This window comes from Aotus nancymaae, unplaced genomic scaffold (genome assembly GCF_030222135.1).
Source record: "Aotus nancymaae isolate 86718 unplaced genomic scaffold, 86718_ANA_hifiasm-v0.15.2.pri h1tg000064l_1, whole genome shotgun sequence".
Taxonomy (NCBI): domain Eukaryota; kingdom Metazoa; phylum Chordata; class Mammalia; order Primates; family Aotidae; genus Aotus; species Aotus nancymaae.
The window spans coordinates 16503936-16521534 of NW_026988479.1; the positions used below are offsets into that span (position 1 = coordinate 16503936).

Below are 17599 nucleotides of genomic sequence, written 5' to 3' on the forward strand. Positions count from 1 at the left end.
GAAGACAAGAAGGAAGAACGTTCTAGATGGTCAGGCACACCAGCTTCAAAGCAGGGCCAGTGTTGACTTCTTCAGTAAACTTGGTTCAAGTTCAAGCCAGCACTGGGTCACACTGCCTACACAGAAGGAAGAGCATTCCAGATGGGGGGAAAAGTCTATGCAAAAGCCCTGTGTTGAGGCCCCCTGGGATCAAAAGAATAACAGGGAATTTTCTCTTTGCTGCCATTGAAGTGAGGAGATGAAGAGGAGAGGTTTGTTTTATTCAGTCCTACCCTGATTCCAGCCTTCTGGTGCTGCCCTGACTCACTCCATCCCCACCACATTGCCCATTGCCCTCCAGCCTGGTCTGGTCAGGCACACCAGCTTCAAAGCAGGGCTAGTGTTGAGTTCTTCAGTAACCTTGGTTCCAGTTCAAGTCAGTACTGGGTCATACTGCCTAGACAGAAGGAAGAAGACCTGGCCTTTGGGAGACTGAGGTGGGCAGATTACCTGAGGTCAGGAGTTTGAGACCAGCCTGGCCAACATGATGAAACACGATCTCTACTAAAAATACAAAAATTAGCCTATCATAGTGGTGCACACTTGTAGTCTCAGCTACTCGGAAGGTTGAGGCAGAAGAATTGCTTGAACCCTGGAGGCGGAGGTTGCAGTGAGCCAAGATCACGCCACTGTATTCCAGCCTGGGTGACGGAGGGAGACTTCATCTCAAAAAGAAAGAAAGAAACGAAACGGGGGGAAAGATGAAGAAGACTTATATTCTTAAGTCCCTGCCTGCCACATGCTTCTCCTCCCCACCACTATCCCTTTCAGGTCATCCTTTGGGCATCTGATCCCAATAGCTGTTGTCTCAAGCTCTGAGCCCAAAAAACCATGTTCCCCTTCTCAGGCTGTTACCCAGGCCCCGTCATGCAGCTGTCCCCAGCCTCTGCACAAAGTCTCCATTTGGCTTCCCCCGGTCCTCAGCTTGTTCTTCTTTGGTGGCTCCACAATACCAGCCTTCCTCCTCTGAGAGACAATATCCCTGCTCTCTCTCAGTTTGGGCAGTCATTCAACAAACAAATAGCAACTTAATTTTTTTCTGCTTATAAAATAGTACATGCTTATTATAGAAACATGAGAAATAGAAAAAAAAATTAAAAGGAAAACCACCCATCATTCTACAATCTAGGGAGAACCACCACCAACTACTAATTTAATATGAAACAGTTCAAATATGTACAAAAGTAGAGAGAATGGTGTCATGAACCTGTGTGATACCACTATCCAGCTTCAGCTAGTGCCTTACCTTGTTTCACCTGTATCCCTACCCTTATGCTCTCCTTGGATTGTTCTGAAGCAAATCTCAGACATCATATAATTTCATCTGGGTCTCCACTATCTTTAACAGATGATTTTTTTTTTCTTTTTTGGGACAGTGTCTCCCTCTCTTGCTGAGGCTGTGGTGCAATCTTGGCTCACTGCAGCTCTCGCCTCCCAGGTTCAAGCAATTCTCGTGCCTCAGCCTCCCGAGTAGCTAGGATTACAGGCGTGTGCCACCATGTCCAGCTAATATTTTGTATTTTCAGTAGAGACAAGGTTTTGCCATGTTGGCCAGGCTGGGCTTGAACTCCTGGTCTCAAGTGATCTACCCTCCTTGGCCTCCCAAAATGCTGGGATTACAGGCGTGAGCCACCATGCCCAGTCAGATGATTCTTTTATGAGGTCCACATTTTATATTTGGGTGAGTGTCTCTTAGGTATCTTAAGCTCTTTTAATGTAAAAGACTTCCCTTCCATCTTCCATTTTTGCAATTTATTTGTTGAATCATTACTTGTTCATATATGTCTTTCTAAACTCTTTTCTTTGTGTATCAAAGAACATGCACAAGCTTCATTTTTAAAAAATCTTATTCACCTAAATTGTTCACAAACATGTCACACTTTTATGTGACACTTTATTCACATGTCAAGAACTGTTATTCTCAGTCACGTGGTACATTTCTTATCAGTTTTTTTTTTTAAATAGCAATTGAGGCCATACTGTCCATCAGAATTATAGCTTTTTTCTTCTTTGCAGTATATCATGAGAATTTCCCCCATATCTTTTGAAATTCTTCAAAAGTCATTTGATTGTTGCAGAACCCCTCATATGAATATACACATTATTTTTCTAATGCTAATAGGCATTTGCTACATTAGAAAACATACACATTAATTTACTTTTTTTTTTTTTTTGAGATGGAGTCTTGCTCTGTCTCCAGGCTGGAGTGCAGTGGTGTGATCTTGGCTCGCTGCAACGCAACCTCCAATTCCAGGGTTCAAGTGATTCTCCTGCCTCAGTCTCCTGAGTAGCTGGGACTACAGGCGGACACCACCACGACTAGCTAATTTTTAGTAGAGATGGAGTTTCATGATGCTGTCCAGGATGGGCTCGATCTGTTGGCCTCATGATCAGCCTGCCTCAGCCTCCCAAAGTGCTGGGATTACAGGCATGAGCCACCACACCTGGCCTCATTTACATTTTAACACAATTAAATTCAGGTTGTTGTCAGTGTGACTTCCTAGATTTTTTTGAGCATGATGTAGGGAGTATTTTATTATAGCCCAGTCTATGGGATACTCCCTTATACACACACACACACACCCTGAAATCAGTAGGGCAAGAACCATATTTATCATCTCTTAAATCCTGGGACCTGTCACAGGCACTGGCACATAGTAGGTGCTTGGAAAATGGTTGACTAAATGTAGTCCATTTCTTCCACTTTTACTTTTCACTATTCCCCAAATCCTGGAAGAGTCCCTTATATCTGCTGCTGGGGCTCCAAGGCCTCCCTGCTGAAGCCCAGTACTTTGTTGTGTATAAGATAATAGGCAGTGGAGAGCGGCAGCTCATGCCTGCAATCCCAGCACTTTGGGAGGCTGAGGTGGGTGGATCACTTGAGGTCAGGAGTTTGAGACCAGCCTGGCCAACATGGTGAAACCCCGTCTCTACTAAAAATAGAAACATTAGCTGGGCATGATGGTGGGCACCTGTAATCCCAGCTACTCGGGAGGCTGAGGCAGGAGAATTGCTTGAACCTGGGAGGCAGAGGTTGCAGTGAGCTGAGATTGTGCCATTGCACTCCAGCCTGGGCAACAGAGTGAGACTCCAGCTCAAAAAGAAAAAAAAAAGGTCATAGGCTCTGCATTCATATTAGGCTGGCTTTCAGGTTGCAAGTCTGCTAGGTCCAGCTGTGTGACTCTGGTATAGTCTCTCAACCTCTCTAAGCCCTGTTTTCATCTGTTTGAAAATATAGATAATCATAATAGCTTATTTTCAGGGTGGTTCTGAGAATAAAAAAGACAAGTATATTACCCAGTCAGCTTAGACTAGGAAGCTTTCAGTAAATGGTTAAAAAAGAAGTCTCTGTCTCTCCCCTCTGCTCATCTCACCCCGTTTCACATAGCTGGCAGCCCACCCACCTGTTTGGCCCTCAACCTTCAACCATTTCCTAGGACTCCTCCTTACAGTCCTGACTGTCATGGTTCCAAGCCCACCTTTCCACGTAGCTTTATTCCCTCAACACCACTGCCCACCATGACAGGGCATCCCCCTAACCTGTGGCATCTGGTTCCATGGTCTACCTGACAACACCCGCACTCTCCTCCCGGCAACCCCTCCCTGCTTGCCTGCTCTCCCCACTCTATTCCCACTAGGCCTCTTCCCCTGGGGCTGGGACCACCTGGCGTTGGCCCTGCGTCCTCAGCCAGGCCCAGAGAGAGCTCAGTCAGGCTGGAAGTAAGGACCCTGGATATTCATGGAGACAGAGGCTGCCATTCTCCCATAGAAACTCCCACCCTTCATCCTTTCACGGAAGCATGAGTGATTTTTAAATACTTAAATCCAGTCATGAGAACCCCCTTTTCAAATACCTCAGTGGCTTCTCAGAGCTCTTGAGATGACACCAAAATCACCACCTCCCTTGTGGCAGCCACCTGACTTTCTCTTAGTCCTTTGAACTCACCAAGCTCCTTCCAGCCTCAGAGGCCTGGGACTGTTACTCCTTCCCGGAAAGCCCTCTGCCACAACGCTGCACTTCTCCTGGGTAACTTAATTTTACCCCTTAACTTTTTACTTTGAAATTTTTCAAACCCATCGAAAGTTGAAAAATAGAATGATAGACATCCAAATATGTACCCTTTACTCTTTTTACCTAGATTCATCAATTGTTAATATTTCACACATTTTATCTTTATCTCTCTCTCCCTCTGTGCACGCGCGCACGCACGCACACACATACACAGAGTCCTTTTCCTGCACCATTTAAGAGTGAGTTGCAAACATCATAACATTTAAAATACTTTAGTATATGTTTCCTATGAACAATAACATTCTCCCCTCTCATAAATATATATATGTATGGGAGGAGGTCTCACTCTGTTACCCAGGCTGGAGTGCAGTGGTGTGATCTCAGCTCACTGCAGCCTTGACCTCCTGGGCTTAAGTAATCTTCTCACCTCAGTCTCCTGAGTAGCTAGGACTACAGGTGCGCAACACAATGCCTGGGTAATCTTTTATTTATTTGTAGAGACAGGGTCTCACTATTTTGCCCAGGCTGGTCTTGAATTCCTGGATTCAAGCAATCATTCCACCTTAGCCTCCCAAAGTGTTGGGATTACAGGCATAAGCTACAGCACCTGGCCAACATTCTCCTATATAATCACAAAGGAATGATCACATTTGAGGAATTAAACATTAATACAATAATATAAAATCCACCAGCAGATTTTCATAAATGCTCTCAGTGTATTCTTTTATCCTGTTTTATTTTTTTGTTTGTTTTTGTTTTTGTTTTTGTGAAACAGAGTCTTGCTCTAGTCGCCCAGGCTGGAGTGCAGTGGTGTAATCTCGGCTCACTGCAACCTCCACTTCCCGGGTTCAATCGATTCTCTTGCTTCAGTCTCCTAAGTAACTGGATTACAGGCACATGCCAACACGCCTGGCTAATTTTTTTGTATTTTTAGTAGAGATGGGGTTTCACCATGTTGGCCAGGTTGGTCTAGAACTCCTGACCTCATGACCTGCCCACTTGGCCTCCAAAAGTGTTAGGATTACACTGTGCCTGGCCTTTTTTTTTTTTTTTTAAATACAAGATTTCATCAAGGAGCATCAATTGCATTTGGTTGTCACGCCTCTTTCCTTTCCTTTAATCTGGAGCAGGCTTTTAGTCTTTATAATTTTTTAATGACATGGATATTTCTAAAGAATCCAGGCCAGTCGTCCTTTAAAATGTCCCCTAATTTGGATGTGCTGGCTCTTCTCCGATGGTTAGATTCAGGTTACACACCTTGGTAGGAATCCTTCTCGCAGCATTACACTGGGACGCATCTATCGTCGCCTGTCACACTACGAGTGATGCTGAGTTTGTCCATGTGGTAAAAACAGTGTCCCAGATCTCTCCATTATAAAAATGTATTTTTATAAAGATATTTTAAAATATTTGTGATGAAGTAATCCGTGGATGATACTTTGAGATAGGCAGCAGCCCTTCATGCTATTTTAGTATTCACTGATGATCCCTGCCTGTATCTGTTTCTACAACAGCAATTACAAAGCAGTGATTTTCTATCGTTTCTTCTACATGTATTTGCTGGTATTCTTCTGAAAACTACCTGGATAATTTCTTCATATTTAAATGCACTGTCTTTTCCCTCAGGAAAGCCTCGACTGGCCAAGCTGCTTACCCTGCCTCTCTCTGTTTTTTTTTTTTTTTTTTTTTTGGAGACAGAGTCTCACTCTGTCGCCAGGCTGGAGTGCAGTGGTGCGATCTTGGCTCACTGCAACCTCTGCCTCCCAGGTTCAAGGGATTCCCCTGCCTCAGCCTCCCGAGTAGCTGGGACTACAGGCACATGACTCCATGCCCGGCTAATTTTTTTTTTTTTTGTATTTTAGTAGAGACCACGTTGGCCAGGATGGTCTCGATCTCCTGACCTGGTGATCCGCCACCTCAGCCTCCCAAAGTGCTGGGATTACAGGCGTGAGCCACCATGCCCGGCCCCCACCTCTCTTTATACCCTCTGGTAGCCCCTGACACAGCCCATGGCAAGTATCACAATTGCAATTACCATATTGTGTAATTATTTAATATCAGCCTCTCAGTGCCCACCATGAGCATCATAAAGATGGACTATTTCTGTCATATTCACAGCCATTACCCCAGCACCTAGCTCTATGTCTGGTACATAGTAATTGCTCAAGAAATAATTGTTGAATCAACGGAAACAGAATTACAACTCTTCCTACTTTGGGGAAGGAGATTGAGATTCCCGCTTTATGGGAATAAATCAACCCTTCAACCCTGCTTTATGTTCCTTGTGGTGGTATAGAGGTCACACACGGCAGCCTTGTTGTGTCTGTTCTTAGGCTGAATCCCAGACTGGGCAAAACCAAAAGCAGGGACAGACCTTTGAAAAATTGTAAAGCAGTTCTTGGTTGTGCTCACTCACCATGACAAAATGTGCACACACAAACACACACACACACACACACACACACTTTCATGCCTTCAAGGCCTATCCTATGGCCCTTCCCATGGTGCCAAACCCTTCTTCTTACCTTGCAGTCACATAACTGTCTCTGCTAGCCTCTTCCCATTCATGGAGGCAAAAAATATTTATTGAAAAACTTCTCTGAGCTAGATGGTGCCAAACAGTTACCTAAAGGGCAGACTGTGTGTATGTGCCAGGGCTGTTTCCCACCAACACTCCCCTGCAAATTGAAATAATGTAATCCTTGGAAATTCAGAAAACACGGAAATTATCACTATGGGAAATACCCAAGTAGAGTTGAACCTTCTGAGAAGTAGAGGTTTCTTCTTATAGTTTAGTATTTTTTAAAATTATGAATCAGGCCGGATGTGGTGGCTCACGCCTGTAATCCCAGCACTTTGGGAGGCCAAGATGGGTGGATCACAAGGTCAGGAGATCGAAACTAGCCTGGCTAATATGATGAAACCCTGTCTCTACTAAAAATACAAAAATTAGCCAGGTGTGGTGGTGTGTACCTGCAGTCCCAACTACTCAGGAGACTGAGGCAGAAGAATCACTTGAACCCAGGAGGTGGAGGTTGTAGTGAGCCAAGATCATGCCGTTACACTTCAGCCTTGGTGACAGAGCGAGACTCTATCTCAAAAAATAATTATGAATCATTTCATGTTTTTTCAACACTCAAAGTTTCTAAAAGTTTCAATTAGGTCCAAGCGCTAGGCTTGGTGCTAGGTGCTTTGGTAGGAAGCAGGTGGAGTCCCCGCCTCACAGAGGTCAGTGTGGTGGAGGAGCAGACAGCAGTTGCAGTGTGACTAGTGCCACGTGGGGCAGCCACTGGGGTGGGAGTACAGGGGAGGCACCTGCCCAGTCTGGGTAGATTTAGAGATCCCCTCTGATAAATTTTATTTGTGTCACCATGGCAAAGGTTGGGGGACTGGCATTTTAGGGAACACCATCTGCCCAGGATCTGCAGCAAGAGGGAACTTGAGGGATAGGAAAGTGCACCTTGGAGAAGGTTTGATGATAGAGTGTTTGAGAATGGGGCGGGGAAGTTCTTATAAAATAGGAGGGGCAGGTTCTTATATGCCTGTGGATTTTACTCTGCGGGCTTAGGAAACCACTGAATTTTAGAATTTTCTTCTCCCTGCCAGGCATGGTGGCTAACGCCTGTAATCCCAGCACTTTGGGAGGCGGAGGTGGGTGGATCACAAGGTCAGGAGATCAAGACCATCCTGGCCAACATGGTGAAACCTCGTCTCTACTAAAAATACAAAAATTAGCTTGCTGTGGTGGTGCATGCCTGTAGTCCCAACTACTCGAGAGGATGAGGCAGGAGAATCGCTTGAACCTGGGAGGCAGAGGTTGCAGTGAGCCAAGATCGTGCCATTGCACTCCAGCCTGGGCAAGAAGAGCGAGACTCTGTCTCAAAATAAGAAAAGAAATTTTTTCTCCCTGCTCCAGGGTCTCTTGGGGCCTCCTAAATCTCCTCCTAGGTAGTTCCTAGGTCCCTACTTTTTCTCTAGCTCTGGAACATTCTCTTCCATTTCCCACCTTCACAGTCCTCTGGAGAGGGTCTGATCTCCCTGTGACAGAAAGCCAGGCTGTCTCATGGTGGGTGGGGAAATGCGCCATGTTAAGTGCATTGGACCAGCCTGGCCAACATGGTGAAACCCCATCTCTACTAAAAATACAAAAATTAGCTGGGCATGGTGGAAACTGCCTGTCATCCCAGCTACTCAGGAGGCTGAGGCATGAGAATCGCTTGAACCCAGGAGGCAGAAGTTGCAGTGAGCCAAGACTGTGCCACTGAACTCTAGCTCTGATGACAGAGCAAGACCCTGTCTCAAATAAAGAAAAAAATGCATCAGAGACAGTAAAGAGCTGGTTTGGGGGTCTGACTTGTGGGATTCTGGCTTCTGAAGGATTGTAGAAGTGCCTCCTACCTTACTGAGAGAAGCATGGGGTAGGGATAGGGTACTAGGTTTGGGAGCCCTGGGAGAGACAGGCGGGGCATGAGCTGTGCCAGCCTGAGAGTCTGTGCTCACCATCCTACTCTCTCCTCAGCTCCCAAAATGGCGATGACACCGGCACCTGGCCCAACAACCAGTTTGACACAGAGATGCTGCAAGCCATGATCCTGGCGTCCGCCAGCGGTAAGTGGTGCCAGTGTGCATGGGAGAGTGGGAGACCTGGGGCTCTGGGGTACATCCCACAGCCACCATGCCCGCAGACTGCATATCAAACCTGTGTAGTTTCTCCAGATCTTTCGGCAGGTCTGAGAGGACCCACGATTCCAAACGTAAAGCCTGGAATTGTGGCTAAGGAACAGCAGAGGGATTAGGGGTCCTGGGATACCTGGAAGGGAGAGAACAAGGAAAGACTCATGGAGGGAACGGTGGTTACAAGTCTGGCTCTGGAATGGGACAGCGTAGCTTGGGTCCTAGCTCTGCCACTTACTACTGCTATCCGTGGGACTTGGATCAATTTGCTCAATCTCTCTAAACCTCAGTTTCCTCAGCCTAGAAAATGGGGACAGGGACCCCAAAGTGTTGTTGTAGGGATTAAATGAGATGTTACCACAAAGGCCATACCACAGAGTTCTGGGCCTGGTCCTTACAAACCCTCAGGCAATGAAAGTGGGTGTGGAAATCTCCAGCAGCGAGAACACCTCCTCTTTACGGGAGGCTCCTCTTTTGCTGCCCCTAACTCCAGGGTAGGATTCTGGTTTTCCCATAAGGTTGACTGAGAGTTTCCTTTGTAACAGAGATTTGGCCAATGGTGGTTGTCCCTGAAAAGTCACTAGGGCCCAGAGCAGGGGAAGAATATCACTCCTCCTTCAGAGCACGGGCTTTAGAGGCAGGCCAATCTGGATTCAAATCCTGGTGCCACCACTTAGCAATGAGTCCTTAGGGAAGTTATTAAACCCCTCAGTTTCACTTACTATTAATGGGCACAGTATTAACAGATCTCATTGTGCTGTTACCAGGGGCAAATGCAAGGCCCTCAGCACAGGACTGGCAGAAAGTAAGGGCACAATATATTATTATCTTTGCTGACCCAAGCCCATTTTTTACTGGGTAAAAAGCAGAATTAGAATAATGCCTATTAATAAAGACTAGCTTCTGGAGCAGCAAATCCTGGGCTTATAGGGAGGCTGGCAGAGGATTAAGGCATTGCCCTGTGTCGTGAGCTGAGAGCACTGCCCTCCAGCACGACCGGAGGACTGGTGGGTACAGAACCAGGTGAAATCACAAGAAGCACTGTCATCACACCTGGGCACATGCTAAACAAACTTTACGGGCCTCCTCTCAATAGCTCTTCAAGGCAGGTCTGATTTCTCACATTTGACAGATGAGAGAACAGAGAAGGCACTTGCCTCAGGGTCCCCAGTTTTGAGCTGCCAAGGTGAGGTTCTAACCTGGCTCAACTTCCGAGTTTATGCCCTTTCTGCTATAGGAACTATGACTGCCTTTAGATCCAGCCTGAGCTTTCCTATTAGCTGAGCAGGACTAGAGGCTAATCTCTTCCTCAAGCTCTGCTTTATTCTTCCAGATCAGGGTTGCCAGATAAAATACAGGATGCCCAGTTAAATTTGAATTTCAGCTAAACAGCAAGTACTATTTTAGCATAAGCCAGTCTCAAATGTTGCATGAGACATAATGTTCTTAAAAAAAAAGCTCATTGTTTACCTGAAATTCAAATTTAACTGGGAGCCCTGTACTTTTGTTTACTAAATCTGGCAACCCTACCCCAGATGTCTGTGAGGTTAAGTGGGGCCAGGCCTGTGGCTGATGAAGGGATGGAGAGAGGTGGCAGGGACTGCCAGCCTCCTGAGGCAGAGCTGTCCCAGGTCTGGTGGGGCTATGACTCCAGAGAGGCCAGAGACTGAGTATGGAATGGCAGGCAGCTGGGTCTCAGGAGATGCCAAGTTGGGCTCTTGAGGGAAATAAACAGGTATATTTAGCTGTTGTGGCCTTGCGCCCTGAGGCCAGGAAGCAGCTTTCTAGCCTAAATCCAGATGTTAAAAACAGAAGTGAAATCAGTATTTATGGTCCCAAACCCTTCCAGCGGGTCATGCAGCTCATTCCTCTGTCAAGGCCTCACTCCTTTGGCCCACACAGGGCCTGACCCTCGTCTAAGCCTGGGCTCTGGGGAATGGACCCTGGGGGAGGTGGAGGTGGTGGGTCAGGCCCTGCTCTCACTTTCACACCCGCTTCCTAGCCCTGAAACCGGAGAGGTTCCTGAAGTCCAACCCAGCCAAGCCTGTGGGGCTGCTGAGAGGGGTTAAGTAAGAGTGAGAGTAAGAACCAACACTTGGGAGGAGGCTTTTTAAATAAACATCTGAGGGGAGGGGTGCTGTTAAGGAGGCTGCGGTTTGCAGCTCAGCCAGCTGGATTCCAGCTAATCAGGCCTCCCTGGGCTACTCTGGAGTTGGTTCTTCAGCCTGGGCTGGGGTGGGTTAAGAGGACACAGGGAGGTCAGGGAGCTGGGGAGCCAAGTTTCCCTGAGTACAGGCTGGCACAGGAGACGAGGCATCACCCCCAGCTCGTCCAGGCCATAAGATGTCCAGCTTTCTGAGGCTCTCCTAAGTCAGCCTCTCCTTGGACCAAGAGAAAATCCCAGCCCTTGACCAAGGTGGGCCTTTCAGGGAGTGGGGTGTAGAGGGAGGGGCACTGGAGAACTGGACAACTGCAATCCAACTTCTTCCCCTCAGATTCATTAATGGGGAAAGAGGCTTGAGCCATGCAGGGCCTTGACCAAGGTCACACAGGTCCTTAGTGGCAGAACAGGGCAGATATTCTCTTTCTATTACATTCTTGATTTCCATATCTTCTCTCCCTCCTGGTCCAGCCTGACTTCAGGGCACCCACCATGAGGTGGGTGGGGGATGGCTTTGTCATTTTCACCCACTTGGGGTGCTTCTCAGAGATCTTGGGTGCACACAGGACGTGGGTGGGCCGAACTTCTAGCTACTCAAGTCAGGCCCTTCCTGTCATTCTGTTTCTACCTCCCTTCTCCCTGCTTCTCCGAGTTCCTCCTCATTCTTTTCTGTGTGCTTGGAGACTACCCCACCCCCCACCCCTCTTCTTTCTCTGGCGCCTCTGAGGTCTCCCCTCTAGCCCCTAAATCACTCTGGAATCCTGGCTCTTTGAAGACAGATCTGGACCCCTCCCCTACCCCTTCCATTCCCCGGCTGGGAGAGGCTGGAAGAGGCTGATGGCCGGAGGGGAGGGGGCGGGGTGGTGGTGGACCTGGCTCCCTTTTGGAGTTAATTAGGGAAAACAGAGAAATGTCAGTGGAATGAAAGGGCTGGGGGTGGGGGCCAGCTGGGGTAGGAGAGGAGGAAGTGGGCAGCTGCTCCCTCCCACCCAACCCCTCTCCCCCGCCCCCAGAAGTCTCTCAGCTCCGGGGATTTGCGACACGAAATGGAGGCTGGAGAAACCCGAGCGCTCCTGCGTGGAAGAGGAAAACCGAGGCGCATCCCGGCTCTCCCCTCCCATGTGCCCTCCCCCTCTTATGCTGGCTTGAAAATATTTCCTGTCTCTCTATTTCTCAATCCCTGGTTGATGTCCCAGGATTACTCAGCCTCTCCCGCTTTAGTCACTCTCTGTACCCACTCCCAGGGTCTAGGGTGGGGGCAGAGGGAGGCTGGGAGGGAAGCTCTCTTGCCAGCTAGGCCTGGGCTGGCCTGGGCATCCCTGAGGTTTTAACTATATCCCAGCCACAGAGGATCTCAGGGCCTCCAGCAGCAAGCCCCAAGGAGTCAAACTCCTGTTACCTCCTCTCCCACCCCCACCCAGTCAGGGCAGGTGAAGAGTAGAGGTGATGACATGCTGGATGATGATGGTGATGATGGTTATTGCACAGGACGAAGCATGTCCCATTTAGTCCTCACAGCAACCCTATCAGGTAGTAAAGTGCTTCTCAGCCTTTACAGTGCATACAAATCAGCTGGCAACTCCGAGAGGCTGCATTCTAAACAAGTTCCTGGTTCCGACAAGAACCAGGGCCAGAGTGTGGACTTCTCTGGCCCCCAGTTTCTTCTTCTGTACAGTGGGACTTTGGGCCAGAGGTGTTCTCTGATGTCACCTAGCTGTGACACTGAGCCTGTGCCTAAAGTGTCCCTGAGATGTCTAGTCCCCGAGAGCGTCATCTCCGCAGCTTCATAGAACAGGACTCTGCTCCATCTTCTGTCTACCTCCTATTCACTCAGAGCAGGGATAAGGTCCAAGCTGCTCCTAGTGGTGGTGACTGACTGTCCCTTCCAGCATGCGTTTAGGTACACTTGGGCCTGAATCCCCCTCTAACAAGTGCTGCCTGGTATGGCCTTGGTCCTTCTAAGCCTTGATTCCCTCATCTGTAAAATGGGAGTCATACCACATACCTGGCTGGGCTGTGGTGCAGAGGTTAAAAGTGATCGTGCATGTGAAGCATCTGGCAGAGTGCCTGGCACAAGGTAGGCAGTCAAATGCTGTTTTGAAATACAAAAATTAGCCAGGCATTGTGGCACGTGCCTGTAATCCCAGCTACTCAGGAGGCTGAGGCAGAAGAATCACTTGAACCCGGGAGGCGGAGGTTGCAGTGAGCCGAGATTGTGCCATTGCACTCCAGCCTGGGCGACAGAGTGGAACTCCTCATATCAAAAAAAAAAAAAAATGCTGTTTTGAAATGGAGGCTTGGAAGAATGCCCCTCACCCCCACCCTGCACAATTACTAACAGAACTACTGAATCTCTACTCCGTGCCAGGCCTTGCTTGGCAAAAGCTAGGGACATGTACAAACCATGGCTGCTGTCCTCCAGGAGCCTGTGGTCTAGTGTGGGAAATCAGAGGCTCCCTTGAGAAGGACCAGGGCAAGGAACTGAGAGTCCGTGTCACAGCCCTGAGAGAAGTACCAGCGAATGTGTTGTGAACACTTTCATCCACCAGCACTATTCTAGGTGCTTTACACACATTTTCTTATTTAGCTTTCCCTAAAACCAGAAGAGGTGGTTACCATTATCATCCCCATTTTGCAGATGAGAAAAATGAAGTGGCACAGGGAGGTTAGGTAGACTTTCCTAGGATCACAGTGAGTAAGAAAAGGAGCTAGGAATCAAACCTAGACTTTTTCATTCCAGAGCCTCTTAACTGCTACCCTCAGCTCTTGTGGAGAGAGTCTACCTTGGTGACCCCTGTATTCCCAGTGCTCACATGGTCAGGGCCCAGAGTGCCGTGTAGGCATTCATTAACCGATGGGAGTATAAGAGAGTGACTGTTGAGAACCCTGATTTAGCTCCCACCTGATCCTCCTCTGTTTCTGCAGAAGCCGCTGATGGGAGCTCCACCCTGGGAGGGGGTGCCGGCACCATGGGCTTGAGCGCCCGCTACGGACCCCAGTTCACCCTGCAGCATGTGCCCGACTACCGCCAGAACGTCTACATCCCAGGCAGCAATGCCACACTGACCAACGCAGCTGGCAAGCGGGATGGCAAGGCCCCAGCAGGTGGCAATGGCAACAAGAAGAAGTCGGGCAAGAAGGAGAAGAAGTAACATGGAGGCCAGGCCAAGAGCCACAGGGCAGCCTCCCCCCCAACCAGCCCAGCTTCTCCTTACCTGTACCCAGGCCTCAGAGTTTCAGGGCTCACCCCCAGAATACTGGTAGGGGCCAAGGCCATGCTCCCCTTGGGAAACAGAAACAAGTGCCCAGTCAACACCCACCCCCTTTTACCCCCAGGGGGTTGAATATGCAAAGGGAGTTCTGCTGGGAACCCCCATCCAATCAATTGCTGTACCCATGGGGGTAGTGGGGTTAGTGTAGACAGCAAGAACCATTTGCCACACCCCCTTTGGTTACAGCTGAACTCCTCCCTCTTCCAAATCAATCAGGCCCATCCATCCCCTGCTCTCTCCTCCCCACCCTACCCCACTCCAACAGTTCCTCTCTCTTGAGTAAGGTGGTTGGGGTGTTGAGGTACCAGGTAACCTACAAGGCTCTTAGTGCTGAAGAGTTGGAAAGGCATCACGACCTCTTGGCCTCTCTTTTGATTCTCAGTCTTCCCCCAAAGCATGGTTTGGTGCCAGCCCCCTCACCTCCTTCCAGAGCCTGAGATCAATGCTCATGTTTTGGAGGACATGGTCACCATCCCCATGGTACTGATGCTTGCTGGATTTAGGGAGGGCATTTTGCTACCAAGCCTCTTCCTGACGCCCTGGGGACCAGTCTTCTGTTTTGTTTTGGTTTCATTGTTTGACATTCCCACTGCATGCTGTGACTTCCCCCACTCCTCCTCAAACAAGAGACTCTACTGCATGTTCCAAGACAGTATGGGGTGGTAAGATAAAGCAGGGAAGTATGTGGATGTGGATGGTGGGGGCATGGACAAAGCTTGACACATCAAGGCATCAGGGCCTTGCAGGAGGCTCTGTATGTCCCCAGGGGACTGACAAGATCCTCCAAATTCCAGCCATAAACCAAGAACTAGGCTGGACCCTCCCCACTACATATAGGGCTCAGCCCAGGCAGCCAGCTTTGGGCTGAGCTACCAGGACCAATGGATTAAACTGGCATTTCAGTCTAAGGAAGCTCAAAGCAGGTTTAGGACCAGATCCCCTGGAGAGGTCAGAGGGACCTCTGTGGGTGCTGGGTACTCCAGAGGTGCCACTGGTGGAAGGGTAGTGGAGCCCCAGCAGGAAGGGTGGGCCAGCCAGGGCGTTCTTAGTCCCTGGGTTACGAGGCAGGGAGCTAGGGCAGGGACCAAATGAACAGAAAGTCTCAGTCCAGGACGGGGCTTCTCCACAGGGCCCCTGCCCTTCTCAAGCCTCTGACCTTCACCTTACCAGGTGCCATTTCTTCTCCGTGAAGGCCACTGCCCAGGCCCCCAGTGCGCCCCCTAGTGGCCATAGCCTGGTTAACGTTCCCCAGTGCCTCCTTGTGCATAGATCTTCCTCTCCCACCCCCTTCTGCCCCCGGGGCCCCGGCCATCCAGCGGGGCTGCCAGAGAGCCCCAGACCTGCCCTTACAGTAGTGTAGAGCCCCCTCTCCCTCTTTCGGCTGGTGTAGAATAGCCAGTAGTGTAGTGCGGTGTGCTTTTACGTGATGGCGGGTGGGCAGCGGGCGGCGGGCGCAGCCGCCTGTCCTTGATCTGCCCGTGGCAGCCCGTGTCGTGTTTTGTGCTGTGTCCACGCGCTGCGGCGACCCCCTCCCCTGTACTCACTCCTATAAGCGCTTCTCTTCGCATAGTCACGTAGCTCCCACCCCACCCTCTTCCTGTGTCTCACGCAAGTTTTATACTCTAATATTTATATGGCTTTTTTTCTTCGACAAAAAAATAATAAAAAGGTTTCTTCTGAAAGGCTGAACGTTTCTGTGTAAGCGATGGAAGCTCCTGGCATATGTGCATGAAGTGATGAGCTGAGAGGTGGGTGCTGGAAGAAGGGCGGAATCGGGGGGCGTCTTTGTGTCATTGCGCGTCTAAATCTGTTTCCGAATTGCGTGTGTGTGTGTGTGTGTGCGCGCGCGCGTGTGTGTATGACTGCAATATGGCTGCGTATATTTGCAATGCCCTTGTGCCTATGAGACAGTGTGTGATTGACTGTAACTGTGCTTGTGGATCTGTGTGTGAACCTTGTGCCGTTGTGTGATCGGCTTGCGGGTCCGCTGTGGGGGTGGGGATCTGAGTGAGGCGTGTCAGTGTGCAACTGAGTGTGCAGTCTACGCTTGCGGCTGTCTCCAGGCAGAAGAGGAGACCCCGGCGCGGGCGGGAGGGGGGCGGGTTGGCGCCGGGCAAACAGCGTTGAGGGGGAGGGGCAAAGGACGTTTCCTTAGTTCCAGCCCCTTCCCGACGAAAATTACCTCCTCGAAGCGCCCCGAAGGGCTTCGCGGGAGGAGGGTAGACTCTCCTTTGCCCCCGCACCTCCACCCCCGCTGCCTAGGGGTTTTGGGAACGCTGCGGGAGTGGGAGGGAATGCGGGAGGCGATTCTTCGAAAGCCAAGTCTGAAACTCGAGCCTCAGTTTCCCCATCTGGACTTCGCCTTCCCCCTGACCTCTCCGCAGCGAAGCTTAAGAAATTTGAGGGCTCATCCTTTTCTTGCGGGGGTCAAGGGGACTGAAAGGACGTGCAGGACTGAGATCGCCGGCACTCAGCTCCCCTCCTTCCTCTCAGTGCTTTTCCACTCACTCGCCTGCCCTCCCATCTCCCCGCCCCCTCCTCCTGCCTCTTCGAAGCACTGTGGGATTCCGAGGTTGCTGCAGCTGGGGGTGGAGGGGGGACTTAAACGCGGGGGGAGGATTACCCGGAAGGACCCAAGAAAGCAAAGACAGAGCCACTGGGGTTATCTGGCCTGTCAGCGAGGGTATGCGGTTTCCTCTGCGCCGCGGAGCCTCCCGGAGCCAGGTCACCCATTCTGCCAGTTCAAGTCTGTTGTCATGGAAACCAAACCTTCCAACTTAAGAATCTGGGGGCGACTTTCTAGCGTGGGAGGAAGGGTGGTGTGCACGGTTGCTGAGATGGAAGCAGGGTTTTGTTTCTCAAAACCAGGCCGAGGAGGGGCGCGGTACTTGGCGCCTGGGTTCTATTCCAGGCAAGGCCAGCAGACTGGCAGAGCGTGTGAGCAGCTGTGGTTCGTCCCCTAATTGGTATGTGTGCCTATAAAACTCTGAACCAGAAACGCGTGGCCTCAGGGGGACAGGAGGGAGGCGGCAGGCAGCCCATCCCCACACCTCAGGCCATACTGGGGAAGCAGCTGCCCAGGCTACAGGGCTATTTAAAAGGCCTTTATTTCCAGTTCCAGACCCTGCCTGACTGGGTTTGTGGTCCTCTCCTGGCCCCTCCCTGTCTATCCTGGGCCTGCTCATTGCTGGTCAGGCTTTATGTGTAGGTCACAAGGCACTCAGACAAGTATGGCTCCAAGTGGCAAGTCATCTGGAGCATGACCTCGGGCTCCCAGCCTCTGCTGGACAGACTCAGGTTTCCACCCCAGGGTTAGCCCCTCTAGTCTGGAATGTGGTCTGCAGCCACCAATAGAGCAGAGGGGATGGGAAAATGGGAGTCAGATGCTTCCCTTAGCAAGAGACACAGGTACTGCCAGGAAACCTTGTGTGACATCTGGGG

General features: G+C 50.0%; 1 protein-coding gene across 23 annotated transcripts in view; it reads left to right on the plus strand.

Moving 5' to 3' along the window:
* Positions 1-15840, plus strand: part of LOC105725069 (protocadherin gamma-C4) — a 174714-nt gene extending 158874 nt beyond the window's left edge. For all 23 annotated transcript variants that reach the window (XM_012464291.3, XM_012464497.2, XM_064366426.1 and 20 more), the window contains exons 3-4: positions 8571-8659; positions 13812-15840. In XM_012464291.3, the coding sequence (XP_012319714.2) occupies positions 8571-8659; positions 13812-14038 (316 nt within the window). In that variant the 3' untranslated portion in view covers positions 14039-15840. The remainder of the gene's footprint in view (positions 1-8570; positions 8660-13811) is intronic.
* Positions 15841-17599: the final 1759 nt, after the last annotated feature.